Genomic DNA, 13,500 nt, shown 5'->3' on the forward strand with positions numbered 1-13,500 from the left:
GATCTAGACTATAATGAAGGAAATGGATGAAGAAGATAGTCTGATCTCACGAGCGTGGGAGTTGTCTATGTTTGGTAGATTTCTAGAGGAACGGGAGCAGATAAGGGAAAAAGTAATCCACCGATTTGGATACGTTCCGAAGACAGTCAAGTTGAAGACACTACTGTATATACTAATGGTGAATGTTTACTTAAAATATGTGTGTATAAAATGTCATTTAAATGGAAAAAGAATTTTTACCTAGTTAGTAACCATAGAAATCTAGTGTCGGGGAATATGTGGTATTTATAACTTTTCTTCTGAGTTTTAGTTGTACGTATAGATATAAAAATATCCAACATTTTTCACATGTGTGATTTATTTATTATAAACTACTGGCGTTACATTTGCTTAAGTTTCTTTTTCATAGGATGGTATTTTCCCTGGGAAAAGACTGAAAACTGTAAAAGAAGAAAATTTAAAGTTTCGAATCCCTCCAGAATCTATGGAATCAGCAAAGAACTTGTATGAATATTTATCTTTTCATATCACGGACATGGTTGAGGTGAGGTTAGGTTAATGATGAATTTTATCTGAAATAGAAATATCTGATTTTACATTATGGATATAGTTGAGTGAAATTATGTTAATGATAAATTTTATATAAATATCTGGCTTTACATCTTACAAACATGGTTGAGGTAAGATTAGGTTACATACAAATTTTTCATAAATATAATATTGTATTTATTTGGGAACTAAGGACAATCTAATTTTGCAGTACAAATTTTCGATAGTAATATGAGTATTATAGAATAAGTCGTTAAAAATGTATTATTATATTTCACATTATATGTTAGTTTTCAAATAACTATATTCCAGGTTGCACTTTTGCACGTCTCTACATCAACATTTTCCTCGGTGATAAACACTTTGTTGTTTGGTCAATTAATTGATAATTACAAAGGTAATTAACTATTTTTATGATAACTTTTATATCCTGCGTACTTTCCAATATATTAGCCTATTTCACGTGTGGTGTGTGTCATGTATAAGTTCAGTTTTAAATCGCTAAAATTCAGGACTCAATTTTACGATACGGACATGGCAAATAACATAATGCTGCTTTGCTTTAAAACAAACAAACAAACGTTATCTCGCCAAACATGCGTGCCCTTTAAGCCGTAGGGGCATTATATTGTGATGGTTAATCCTACTATTCATTGGTAAAAGAGTAGCCCAAGAGTTGTCGGTGGGTGGTGATGACTAGCTGCCTTCCCTCTGGTCTTGCTTTATTAAATTTAAGATAGCTAGCACGAAATTCAAATCAAAACAAACAAATGGATGACAGTTTAAATGTTTATGTAATTTACACCCAACAGCTTTTTAGTAAATTAGGTTATTGAACGGTTAAGATTATTTGTTACATGTTTATGCTGGGTAATAGTCTTGTCAGCCAAATATAATGGCAAAATCAAATGTATTCAGATTAATAATGATAAATCTAGTTTTATATAAAGGCGAGGGTTGTACATGTTATACAAATTTTTGATTTCACAGCTAACAAGCCATGTTTTTAAATTTTACGTTTGTGTGTGTTTTCTCAGAGGAAATCCACACTGTGCTATTTGCTATGTCCACTAAATGGAATCAAACCCCTGATTTTAGTGTTGTAAGTCTGAAGAATAACAGCTATCCAACCAGAGGCCCATACCGTGTAAATCTCAAAAGTTTTTCTTGTACTTTAAGTTGTGGATGCCTTATTTTAAGAGAAGCAAACAATTCCTCAGATAGATGATAGATGGTAGGGTTTCACTGACTGAATCCTTCCATCTTGTCAGTAATTCGAAATTACAGGCTGCAATAGATAAGGTTAGTAGATTTGTCATAATTACGAAATTTAAATTATTTTTGCATATCTATTCTCGTTTTATTTTGAAAACTAGTGTTGTTGAGTGTTTTCTGCAACGTATTTTTAATTAATGATAGTTTTGAAATAACCTTATAATCATTGCTATTAGCTGTCTAATATAGACAATAAGAATTAAAAAGATAACGAAGCTGATAGTTTCAGAAGGAGGGTATTTGAATGTTTCAAATTGTTTTGCTGCAACAGCCTGTAGTGTTAATATAAAGTTGAAAGCTTCTGTTCTGTAACTTTTATTTTTCTAAAATCAAATAACAATCTTGTCAGATTTATGTATGAAGCTTTAAAATAACGTTTACTGCATATATAATAAAATACACGTATCTAAACCAAGAAAAGGAATTCTTATCATTTATCTTTTGATAAATTTGCCATTGTTGTGATCACGGTTTAAAAGTAATTTTATGATGTGGGTCCTCTGAAACATATGTACTGGTCACCCGTTAGGTGTAAATTGTGTTTAGTTTAGGGTTTTTTTACCTACTGGAAAACTAGGCACAATTTTAGTACTATTTTTTGGAAGTTAGGTTTTGCTATGGTATTTTGAATGGTTTTATAATTTTCTGTATAATCATATAGAATAATTAAGATATTTCTTATGTTTTAATGCTGAAGTATTTTGAGTGACCCAATGCCTGTTAATACTTTTTAAGTAAGAAACCCTTCTAAAACGTATAAATTAGGATAATTTTTTGTTTTATTTGAAATTCTCAATGTAAAATAAAAGTTGAAGCTTTGTAAAAGTTTTCACATTTCAAATGTTTTTCATTTCTGTTTGAGTGTGACTGTTTTCAAGTTTATCAAGAGGTGCTAGTAAAATATATTCTTAACCCTTTCTTTAATGTTTACAGAAAACGTTGAAGAACTGCTAAAAGACATGTCAATTCTTATTTCTGTTGGAAAAAATGTTGAGAGTGCTGGAATTCCAGGACAACTTCAGGTAATATTATAGTCAATACTATCAAGAATAGCAAAAATAATGCCACAATATAAATATTTTTCTGTGATTTTGTGTATTCATCCTTACATTGTTTCTGTATTGTTTGGCATTGCAATCTTTACATTATACTTAATTTTTGCAATTTTTTTTTACGTTTTTGAAACAATTTTATTGAAGTAAGGTGATAAGTGAAGATTTATTTATAATTCAATGATAATATATGTTGTTAATATCATAACAGTTTTATCAATTTCACTAATTTTGGATTACAACTGTGGTCAGTGGATACTTACACAACTCAACTGGCTGCATGTGCATACAATAAACTTCTACACATGTCGGATGTCAATCAATAGGGAGAACATCGTATAGATTTCAGACTGAAGTATGATACTATATATATATATATATATATATATATATATATATATATATATATATACACTCACAGATGCAAAGCTTGGCCCCACTGAAAATTTGAAAAGTAGGCCACTATATAATGTATTTTATTTATAATTAAGAAACTAATGTTTTTAAACTCGGAAATCAATAACATGCACACAGATCTGTCGGATACATAAATATTTTATCTTCTTCATACCTCAAATAATGATTTAGATTGCCCTCTCTTTGATTCTTTATTTTTAATGAAATTGTTTTGATATACATCACGTTTCAGCAGTGAAAATTCACGAAATTTGTTATTTGACTTTGCTAGAGACTGTTATTTGTGGAACATGGAAATAATATATGATGATAAGTTTAACTCGCTGCTAAGTAGTAGTTTTCCTTTTTACTATTTCCACACAAAAATACTTGTGGTGGAAGTAGAGAATAATATTACTGTTATACAAGCTGTGAAGAACATGATAATAACAATTATGTGCATAAGTAAGGCTTTAATTCAACTTTACCGGTTTATGGAATTATGGTATTATATTGGTGTAGGCTACTGTAAATTATATTGTTCAATTATATTTAGTGTTTATAATACAATCATATAGCTCATCAATTGATATTTTGCTTTGTCTTCTTATAAGTAAAACAATGTTGTGCAACTTTGAAAACAAATGGTACACAAGCAATAATCACTAAAGTTACTATTATTTTTAAGTTTTATTTTACAACTGTAGCTCAATTTTCTGCCAAGTTTCAATTGATTTCTTTCAATATTGTACTACTGAATACAGAACGATTACCGTTGTAATAATATTTATACAGGGATATTGGTTAACATTACACTTTCTTTTCTTCATCTAAAATTGTAGGAACTTGCAGCTGAGATACATAAATCGGGTTTTGACAAATCTTTCGAAGCTATGGATTGCGAGGTGTGTGAAATTTCCTGTTCTTTAGATTTTGTAATTATTGATATCCGAGATATCAAATTTAAAAACCTCTTAAAATTGCATAATGTTATATTGTTTCTTCTATTGGTTTTTGTAATTTTTATTATTGTTAAAGAGATTCTCAACAATTTCTTACTTAATTAGTTTAGTTTGGTTTTTAGCAGTATTAACTGAGATTAGCAGAACTTTAGGACAGCAATGTAAATGTTATTGTCATGTTTTTTGTATTGTTTTCACTTTCTGTGCTGTTAGCATGACTTTCTTATATTTAGAAGCAAATGAATTCATTTATAATTAGTTATTAATAAGTTAAGTGACAACTATTTTTAGTTTCTTTAATGAATGGTATTCAACTCCAGTTGTAAGATTATCGAACGTTCATGCTGTATCTTCTCATAATTCATTCACACTTATTTTTATTATTATCATGTTGGTAAAAAAAAGAAAAAAAAAAACAACAACAAACAAACAAGGTTTCTGATAATGGATTCAATGCAACTACTACTGACTGAAAATGTCATTTTGTTTTTATTATTTATTATGGTATCTACATTTTTTAATATTTATATGATAATAAAAAGAAGTGCTGTCATCCGTTTTGTAAAAACAAACGAATTATTTCATGTCTTTAAGGGAAAAATATCAGTATATGAAGAAAGTTTCCAAGATAGTGAAAATCATTTAAAAATGGTTTCTATATTTGAGCTGCCCAAGAAAAATGCATTGATACTTTTGAAAAAAATTAGAAGTATATGTGGTGGAGAAACTGATACTCAATATACAGTTTTTAAGAATTTACCGTTTGTGTTAATATACTAATAACATCCAACAGATGGCACTAAAGTGGCTGAAGAAGGACGATGGAATTGTGGGGACCAAATTTCGAGAATTTCTCTCATCTCATGGGCATCGGTGCTTGAAAGAGGTAATTGTGATGTTTTAGATATATCGGCAAAATTGTTTCTTCAAACATATCTACAAACTGGATGTACAAAATCTAAATTAATAAAGTTCATAAAATGTCTATTTGAGGAAAACGTTTTTCTTTGTAATCCATAATCCATTGTTCATTCCATGTTTTTGCTCACCAGATTTAAATAAGTTCATTTAAATTGAAATAAAAATTAAAATAATAAGGAAAATGTGAAAAATTTTCTTACTTGCTTGATTTTACTTAAACTTTTTAAACAAATACTGTTAGTAAACTTCTAAGTGAAAATTTGGAGATAATGAATTTCGATAGCAATGTACGAGATAAAATAACTCAATATTTATGTATTATATTTCTATGTATGCGTATTATAATAATTGTTATTTTATACTGTTAACTTAGCATATGGACTCAGGAATTAACCAAATATCCTAAGCCTTGTAATACATTATTAGGATTAAAGTTGTAGTAGCGAAGTTATGAAACTGCTTTCTAATCTTTTCCACCACTCAGTGGTGAGTTTGAGGAATAATGATACGGTAGGCACAGCACGATAGCCCATGGTTATAACTTTGTGTTATGCAGCAAATAAAATGAGCATCTTAATAACGATAAAAATGTATGAACAGCACATTCAGTTATTTGTATTCGTTGCTCGGTTGGTCTTATTCCTGATTTATGTAACTCTTTCTTTGATCAGACTTTAATATTAAATGTACATCCATATAGTTCGACACCATGACGAAGCCATGGAATGAGGAACCTCGGAGTTTAGTACTAACATTGCAGGTAAAGTAGATAGTTGTAGATAACATTTTTAACATTTTCTTTTATTCATTATAAGATATTTCAAAACAAACCTTATGAAAGATATATCATAAAAATCCTTCGTATATTATCTAATACAGTGAGATATACACTACTTGTTATTGAAGAGTGGAAAGTAAAATATATTATTCCATTATAACATTTTTATGGCTATAATTTATAGATTAAATTAATTTCTAATGTCTTGACACAATTAAAGCAGCCCTGGGATTGGTTAATAAACCTTAATATTCTAATATTTAAAAATAAAAATTATTTTTAAAAACGTATGAAAATGTAAATAAAAATACTACATATGAAATGAGCGATATGTTTAGTTGTAATCTCGCACCGAATTAACCAATTGTAAGTTTTGAACATTGTTTTTGAGTTTGTTATAAAATTCTTTCATTTCTTCCTCTGAAAGGCTATGGTAAAGACTGTTCATTTGATGGTTGTTGCGAAAGAAGAATTGCCAATAACTGAAGCTATTGAACAAATCAAGTACAAACCAACGAGATTTTCCAGGTATAATGTTAATGGTAACAGTGGAAGTATCTGTTCTTTAAATTGATGTAAACAATACAGTTATATCCTTGACATTAGTACGTTTGTATTTTTATATTTACGTACACGAATATTAATTTATTCAATTGTTTCTTGTTTACCTATGTTTTGATACTACAATTTACTCAATAACGTATACATAGCTAATCAGTGACATCTTCAACCAACTCTTAAGGCAATTGTCCTGTACAAAAATTTCCCTTCATCATAAAAGTGACAGTCAATGTTGTACTTAGGATTTTCGAGGACATTACTTGAAGTTGTATTAATTCCAATATTTTTCATAAACTTCACAACAGCAAAACTCGTTTCACTATAAACCTAAAAGTGTTAGTAAAATTACAAAAATTGAAATTAATTTGAATAACTAACTGTGATAGATGAATGTTATTTCTTGAACACTTGATAAGACACTTGAAACATGTTTTAGAGAACACTGACTTTTTGTTTAATTTTAAAATAAATCTTTAGAACCTATTTCAATTAAAAACTAGGAAGTTAGAGTATGTGAAATATTTTTATTTGGTAATTGAAAAGGATGCTCACACTATTATATATTGCCAGTTTTTTTTCTGAAAGTTGAATGGAACAAAGAAAGTAAATATGTAATCAAACATGTTATTAAGCTCTTTCATGATATTCTGATTCAAGAATATGAAAATAAAATAAGTTTTAGATGTAATGATTTATTAATACTTGATTGCATCAAAATGAAAATAAATTTAAAGATTTATGATATTGATACAACGAACTTTCCAAATTTGTTAGTGATTTAAAGAAGGATTTTGGTGAAAAGTGAGGCATAAATTTTGTTCCAGGTTTGTTCTACATTTCCTTGTGTCGCAGGCACGAAGGGGAGTTTGCCTCAGAGAGATGAGTAAGGCGAGTCAGATTGATTGTATTTCAAAGATGAATGTGACAATGTGTTGTCAGTATTTAAACTACAATGTGTATATAAGAGGCATTAAAGAACTGCTCACAGTATGTGTCCTACACAAAATTAAAGAACGATAAAAAAAACCCTCTAACCTGAGCATTATCAACAGGTAGACTTTTCTTTGTCGTTTATATTGATAAATCCTGAACCAACATTTATTTGTACGAACGTGAAGTTTTTGGCATACTATATATGTAGTATTATACGTTTATTTCATTGTTTTTAAGTTGACATCGTGATTTCAAGTTTTTATTGTGGAAACCATTAAAGTTTCATACATGTATAATTCTTTAATTTCGACAAAACTTCATCTACATGTAAACGAATTTTCGACATTTATTAATGGTCACGAGTAACTAATTTATGGCTGTCATAAGTATGGTAGTAATTACAGTAGGAATAATGAGGATACACAATACATACAATTCAAAATATTTACTCATTTTCATCTTTAACAATCAAATGATAACTCTTGAAAAGTATTTGAGAGACTCTCTGAAGTGATAAAGAAATCATGTACAAAATTACAAGTTGTATATCTACATCAGAAAGTCAGCAGAGAAGATACAATAATTCACAAAACTACAAATTCTTTAATCTCACTGACTGACATTGTTGAACAATATTACACATAAACAAAAACACATTTATATGCACATACCTTAATACTATAGTGCAGACCCATACTAATGATATGCATGTAAGATATCAGCACAACTGAATGAATAGCACACAAGACCATGCCACTTTGTATGAAATAAGTGGAAAAAAATATATAGAAAAACTGAAAGTAAAGTGTAGGTACACCAGAAAGTGAGGAAACAAGGTAGGAATGGGCATGATGTAATAAAACTTCCTCTGTACAGCTTGACATGGGAGTTTGTCCAACAACCAGTCCATGCCTAATTCGTTATGGGTGCATACAAAAGTGTGTTTGTACTTATTCTAATTTTATGTAAAGAATCCATGACTTCATTGTACTGAAACATCTTAATACTCATCGTATGATAAACCTAATTACATTTGATAATTTGGAATATTATATGAATGAAACAAATGAAGTAAGCTTGCGAGGTTATACAGAGTTTTTATTACACCATGCCCGTTCCTATTTTGTTTTTTCACATTTTAGTGCACTCACTCCTACACTTTGTTTTGTTGAACATGTATATTTTCTTCAACTTAACAATGTTAAGATTGGTAGGACGAATGTTGACCTTTCACGTATTTAAATCAATTTACAAGAAATACTTGTACACATTTGTAAATACATGTAAGCTATTTGCAAATGTATCTTTATGTTTGGCTGTCTTACAAATTGGATTAATAAAACGAGTGAAAAGTTTTTCACTTAATGTTTTATCAAAGCAACCAAGTATGAATAATTTCATAAGGTTCAGTATATAAGCATCTTGTATTTATATAAAGTACTATATACAGTCTCTCCTAGTGAAATATGTAGACAATCTTAGAAAAGGTTACCGTTTGTTGGAGAAATTGATGGTAAAAGAAGGAAGGCTTCCAGATCCTGAATTACTCCATTTCTTCACTAACGAAGAGATTCGAGAACTTCTGATGACACGATCTGCACATTTGATTTCAACGTAAATGTTTTCAAAGAAGTTGATTTTTTTTGTTAGACATAAACTACTTCACTATCAGTATTTGAACATGTATACCTTCTATAATCAAAATAATATGAATATTTATTTTTTGTCATTTTTTTACAATTTTATTGATACAATACACTATAGACAAATTGTAGCCAAAGCTCAATATCTTTCTCACTGTCCAAAGTGAATTGACTATATTTATCCTTCAATCAGTTTATAGCAACAATCATAAAATTTAATATTTGAGAACTTTAATATAGATCTTTATCTTAGCTTATTTTTATCTAATAAGAAATGATTTTATCTGTGTACTGAAACAAAGCATTTGTAATCTGTCATGTTATATAAAATACTAATGCCAGAAAAAATTTGTATAGTAATTGTAACTAATATAAAATAAAATGACAAAATGCATATAGTTATAAGTTATTGGTAAAATGTACTCAAGTTTAAAACCTACATAGTTTTAAATACAATGTTCAACTTAGGGAATACGAAGTGTTTTATAGTGTATAATTATAAATGTATCTGTGGTTAACTCTCACTTTTGAAGAAATTTATTTTTTCTTTATTAGAGCCATTCGCAGACGGAGAATGCATAAGAAATTGAATGCTATGGTGTTTCCGGAAATTATTATTGGTGAACCGAAACCAGTAAGCATTTGAAATGTTTTGCATTTACGTATAAATACATTTAATTATTTTTAAAGTCAATATCACAATTGTTTATTAATAATGAAATATCTGTTCATTTTCAAAATTCCAAGAGGAAATGAAAATGATTTAAAAGATCAAACTATTTAGGTAAAGATGTAAATTTTAAAATTGGTATTCTATAGAATTTAAGTTGAATATCATCTTGAATATATTTTCGTTTTTACTGAAACTTTTAAATGATCTTTTTAATAAAGTGTAAATTGCCAAAGATGTTCATGTATCATCATAAGAATGTCTATATTTAACACACAAATAAAATGCCCCCAAAAATCTGATTTGTAGGTTTTGTTTTCAGTACATAGATTTGTTTACGTTGATTAAATAGGTTGTGTTCCACTTGAAGTTAAGTATAAAAGTTGATTTAAGAGCTTTTAGAGAAAATAAACCTTAAATCTTTCAAATGATGAACTACATGATTTTTCTTAAACGTAGCATAATATTATGACTGACATATTAATATGCCCATAGGAAGGTAATGAGACAAATAAATGTATGAAATAGCAAAATTAAAAACTATTTTCTAGAAATATATTTAATTATAATGCTCTTGACGAATCTTCATTTTCAGATCACTAAAGAAGAGGTCGAGGAGATTTACTCTTCCCTTCAAGAATTACGAGGTCTGGTTTGTTATTTTATTTATCTATAGATAAAAATTAGACTCTCAGTAGATGCTAACGTGTTTTTATAGTAATGTTGAATAGTGTATTGATTTAAACCTATTATTATATGCATTTTAAAATTATGGCTATTAATATAATGCTCATGTGCTAGCATTAAAAATCTTTATGAAATAAAATATGATGTGAAGCACGTGTTGCATTAACTAATTTCCCAGATAGTTGTTTAAGGTTAATGACTTAAATGTGTTTTCTACCATGAATGTTTTTGCAGTGCTCTTTGCAGAAATTATGCAGGGTGGCCCGTAAGTCCCTACCCATCCATATGTTGTGTCTAAACAACGTTATAATACTAATGGTGAGTTGAAGGCAGCTGTTACCGCGGACTTTGGAACAATTACCCCTGCTATGTTGAGGAAAATGTCTCGCAGAACATGGCGTCGCATAATATTATGCAGCAAGAATGAGGAACAGCACACAGAAATACTGGATACATAAGATATATGGATGGGTAGGGACTTACGGGCCATCCTGTAGATATGCAATAATCGAAACTATAGAATTAACTTATAAAAAGTAAAACTCGTGACAAGTTCGTGTATTCCTTAATTTGTTTTAGAGTTTGATTAACTGCGAAGTTTTACTTGCATATTTCTTAGGTAGAGAAAAATAAAATTGACATTTGTTTTCACATTTACTACAGGTGTCACTGTATGCCAAGGTGTTGTGAAAGGAGTGGCTCACGTTGCTAAAAACTTCAATGAAGCCTCTAGTTTACAGGTGAATTTGGAATTTATGTATAAGTGTCAGGAATTATAACTTGCACATTTACATAATACAGTTAGATGTACAATACCAGTAAAAATTCATGATTGTATTATATTTGGCTATGAATCAAACATGTTAAATTTTTTCAATCTTTATTTGTTACTTTATTTAATCAATTACGAACGTTTTCTCTTCGCATCTAACTAAAATATTTTTTTTTTTTCCGGTGGTGGATGACATGAAAGCTAACAAACATTATACGTAATATAGCGTATAAAGAAGAAGATACATTAATTCTCCATTTTTTGTCACACTGTATCAAGCAAAAATTTTACTGGTTGTTTTTTATTTGAAGAATAAATTTAATGACAGCCAAATTCTAACAATTTCAACAAAGGTGTCAGATTATATTCTCTTACAGCTGGCAGAGACATTCTTTAAATGGAAAATTTTCATACATGAGATTAAAATGAAAGGAAGATAAATATTCTACTTCATTGTTGGTTTCACAGTAATAAGCTGTAGTGAAGCTCTATTGTTTCAACAAACATTATTCCTGTCAGTGAGTACTACTAGTTGTCACGTGAAATGGATTTAAATAAAATTACTTTTTTTCATTTAAATTTCGGCCCACGCTGATACAGCGGTAAGTGTACGGATTTACGATGCTGAAATCAGGGGTTCAGTTCCCCTCGGTAGACTCGGGAAATAACCCGATATGGTTTTGCTAAAAGAAAACGCACACACTCCTTTCAATTTCGACGAGTATAAACAAAACATGAGTTACTTTAATTTTACCATGTCAACAAATCGTACAATTTGTCACATCTTCTTGGTTCAAACTTGTTTTAAACTAAACACTTTATTTTTCCCAGCAAGGAGATATTCTTATTGTCCACTCTACAGACATAGCATGGTCTCCATATTTTCCATTTCTGAGTGGTATTGTCACAGAGATAGGAGGCCTACTTTCTCATGGTGAGTCACGTTTGTACATTTTTGAACAAGTATTGAGATACTTGTTTCTGTACTTTTAAAAAAAATTATCACCAAAATATTTAAGTTTTAAGAATATAAAACAGAATTAATGAAGAATGATTATTTCCGTCAAATATGAATAAAATTGTATAACGACCGGGACATGTTTTAATTTGCTATTATTTTTCCGTTATTCAAAACAATCTTATTAATTGATTTGAAATATATTTAGAAGTGCCAGTACTGAACCCAATAAACAAATGTACTAATGAGAAATGTGTATCTAAATTAAATAATAAGATTCTAAACTGATGTAGACAACAATTACAAATATTACTTCACTCTTATTGGTATTGATACATTTCAATCTTTCGAAAAATTATGCTTTTGAAACCCTGATGCACTGTGGATTTGAAAGAGGTTAAATCAGTTCCTAGCGAGTCATTTGCTTTACGTAGAACTCAACATGAAGGAACCAGGTCTACTATTTATCTGTTCTATGTATTTAAGTAGTCTTTATTCATTTTCATAATCTTTGAAAGATTAAACCAGCTTGTGAATCAATTTTATTGAAATAGAATATTGGGAGCCTGAATATATAACTGATTTTAGGTATAATTTTAACATTTAAAGGATACGAGGCCTTGCACTTTTACATATAAAAAAAGTTATATTAATTAATTCTTTAGGTGCTGTGGTTGCAAGAGAGTATGGTTTGCCTTCTCTGGTGGCAGTTCAAGGCGCAACAACTGCGTTCAAGACTGGTAAGAAAAACGCAAAATAATTGATATATAAACGCAGCTCAAACTGCTCATAAGCAAATATGTCTCTCTTTGGGTAATGCAGTAATTTTAATGAACATTTATGGGAATTAGCAATAATACGATCTTTCAATTACTCATTAACCAATAACGGTAAAATATGTTTATTACAACAGTAACAAACGGGTGTTTCCTACATTCTGATGTTATTTTCTTCAAGCAAACCTTATTACATAAATTATGCATACTTTATGCGTCAGAATTTTGGCCCGGCATGGCCAAGCGTGTTAAGGCGTGCGACTCGTAATCTGAGGGTCGCAGGTTCGCATCCCGTCGCGTCAAACATGCTCCCCATTCAGCCGTGGGGGCGTTATAATGTTTCGGTCAATCGCACTATTCGTTGGTAAAAGAGTAGCCCAAGAGTTGGCGGTGGGTGGTGATGACTAACTGTGTTTAGTCTTACACTACTAAATTACACTGCTCAATAGCCCTTGAGTAGCTTTGTGCGAAATTCAGAATACAAACAAACAAAACAAACGTCAGAATTTTAAATTCACACCTATATGTCAATAATATGTTCATCAAAAATCATAATTTTGAAATTCG

General features: G+C 29.6%; 1 protein-coding gene across 2 annotated transcripts in view; it reads left to right on the plus strand.

The window, feature by feature from the left end:
- Positions 1–13,500, plus strand: part of LOC143246346 (rifampicin phosphotransferase-like) — a 52,872-nt gene that overhangs the window by 38,004 nt on the left and 1,368 nt on the right. Inside the window, exons 25-39 of one of the 2 annotated variants that reach the window (XM_076492907.1) lie at positions 8–178; positions 410–544; positions 862–946; positions 2,758–2,846; positions 4,115–4,177; positions 5,028–5,120; positions 5,856–5,915; positions 6,361–6,461; positions 7,319–7,382; positions 8,878–9,041; positions 9,626–9,704; positions 10,336–10,387; positions 11,091–11,167; positions 12,031–12,133; positions 12,823–12,897. In XM_076492907.1, coding sequence (XP_076349022.1) covers positions 8–178; positions 410–544; positions 862–946; positions 2,758–2,846; positions 4,115–4,177; positions 5,028–5,120; positions 5,856–5,915; positions 6,361–6,461; positions 7,319–7,382; positions 8,878–9,041; positions 9,626–9,704; positions 10,336–10,387; positions 11,091–11,167; positions 12,031–12,133; positions 12,823–12,897 — 1,411 coding nt within the window. Of the gene's footprint in view, positions 1–7; positions 179–409; positions 545–861; positions 947–2,757; positions 2,847–4,114; positions 4,178–5,027; positions 5,121–5,855; positions 5,916–6,360; positions 6,462–7,318; positions 7,383–8,877; positions 9,042–9,625; positions 9,705–10,335; positions 10,388–11,090; positions 11,168–12,030; positions 12,134–12,822; positions 12,898–13,500 lie in introns of those variants that run through there. The other variant, XM_076492908.1, reaches the window with a different exon arrangement.

The sequence above is a fragment of the Tachypleus tridentatus genome, chromosome 3 (genome assembly GCF_004210375.1).
Source record: "Tachypleus tridentatus isolate NWPU-2018 chromosome 3, ASM421037v1, whole genome shotgun sequence".
Lineage (NCBI taxonomy): Eukaryota > Metazoa > Arthropoda > Merostomata > Xiphosura > Limulidae > Tachypleus > Tachypleus tridentatus.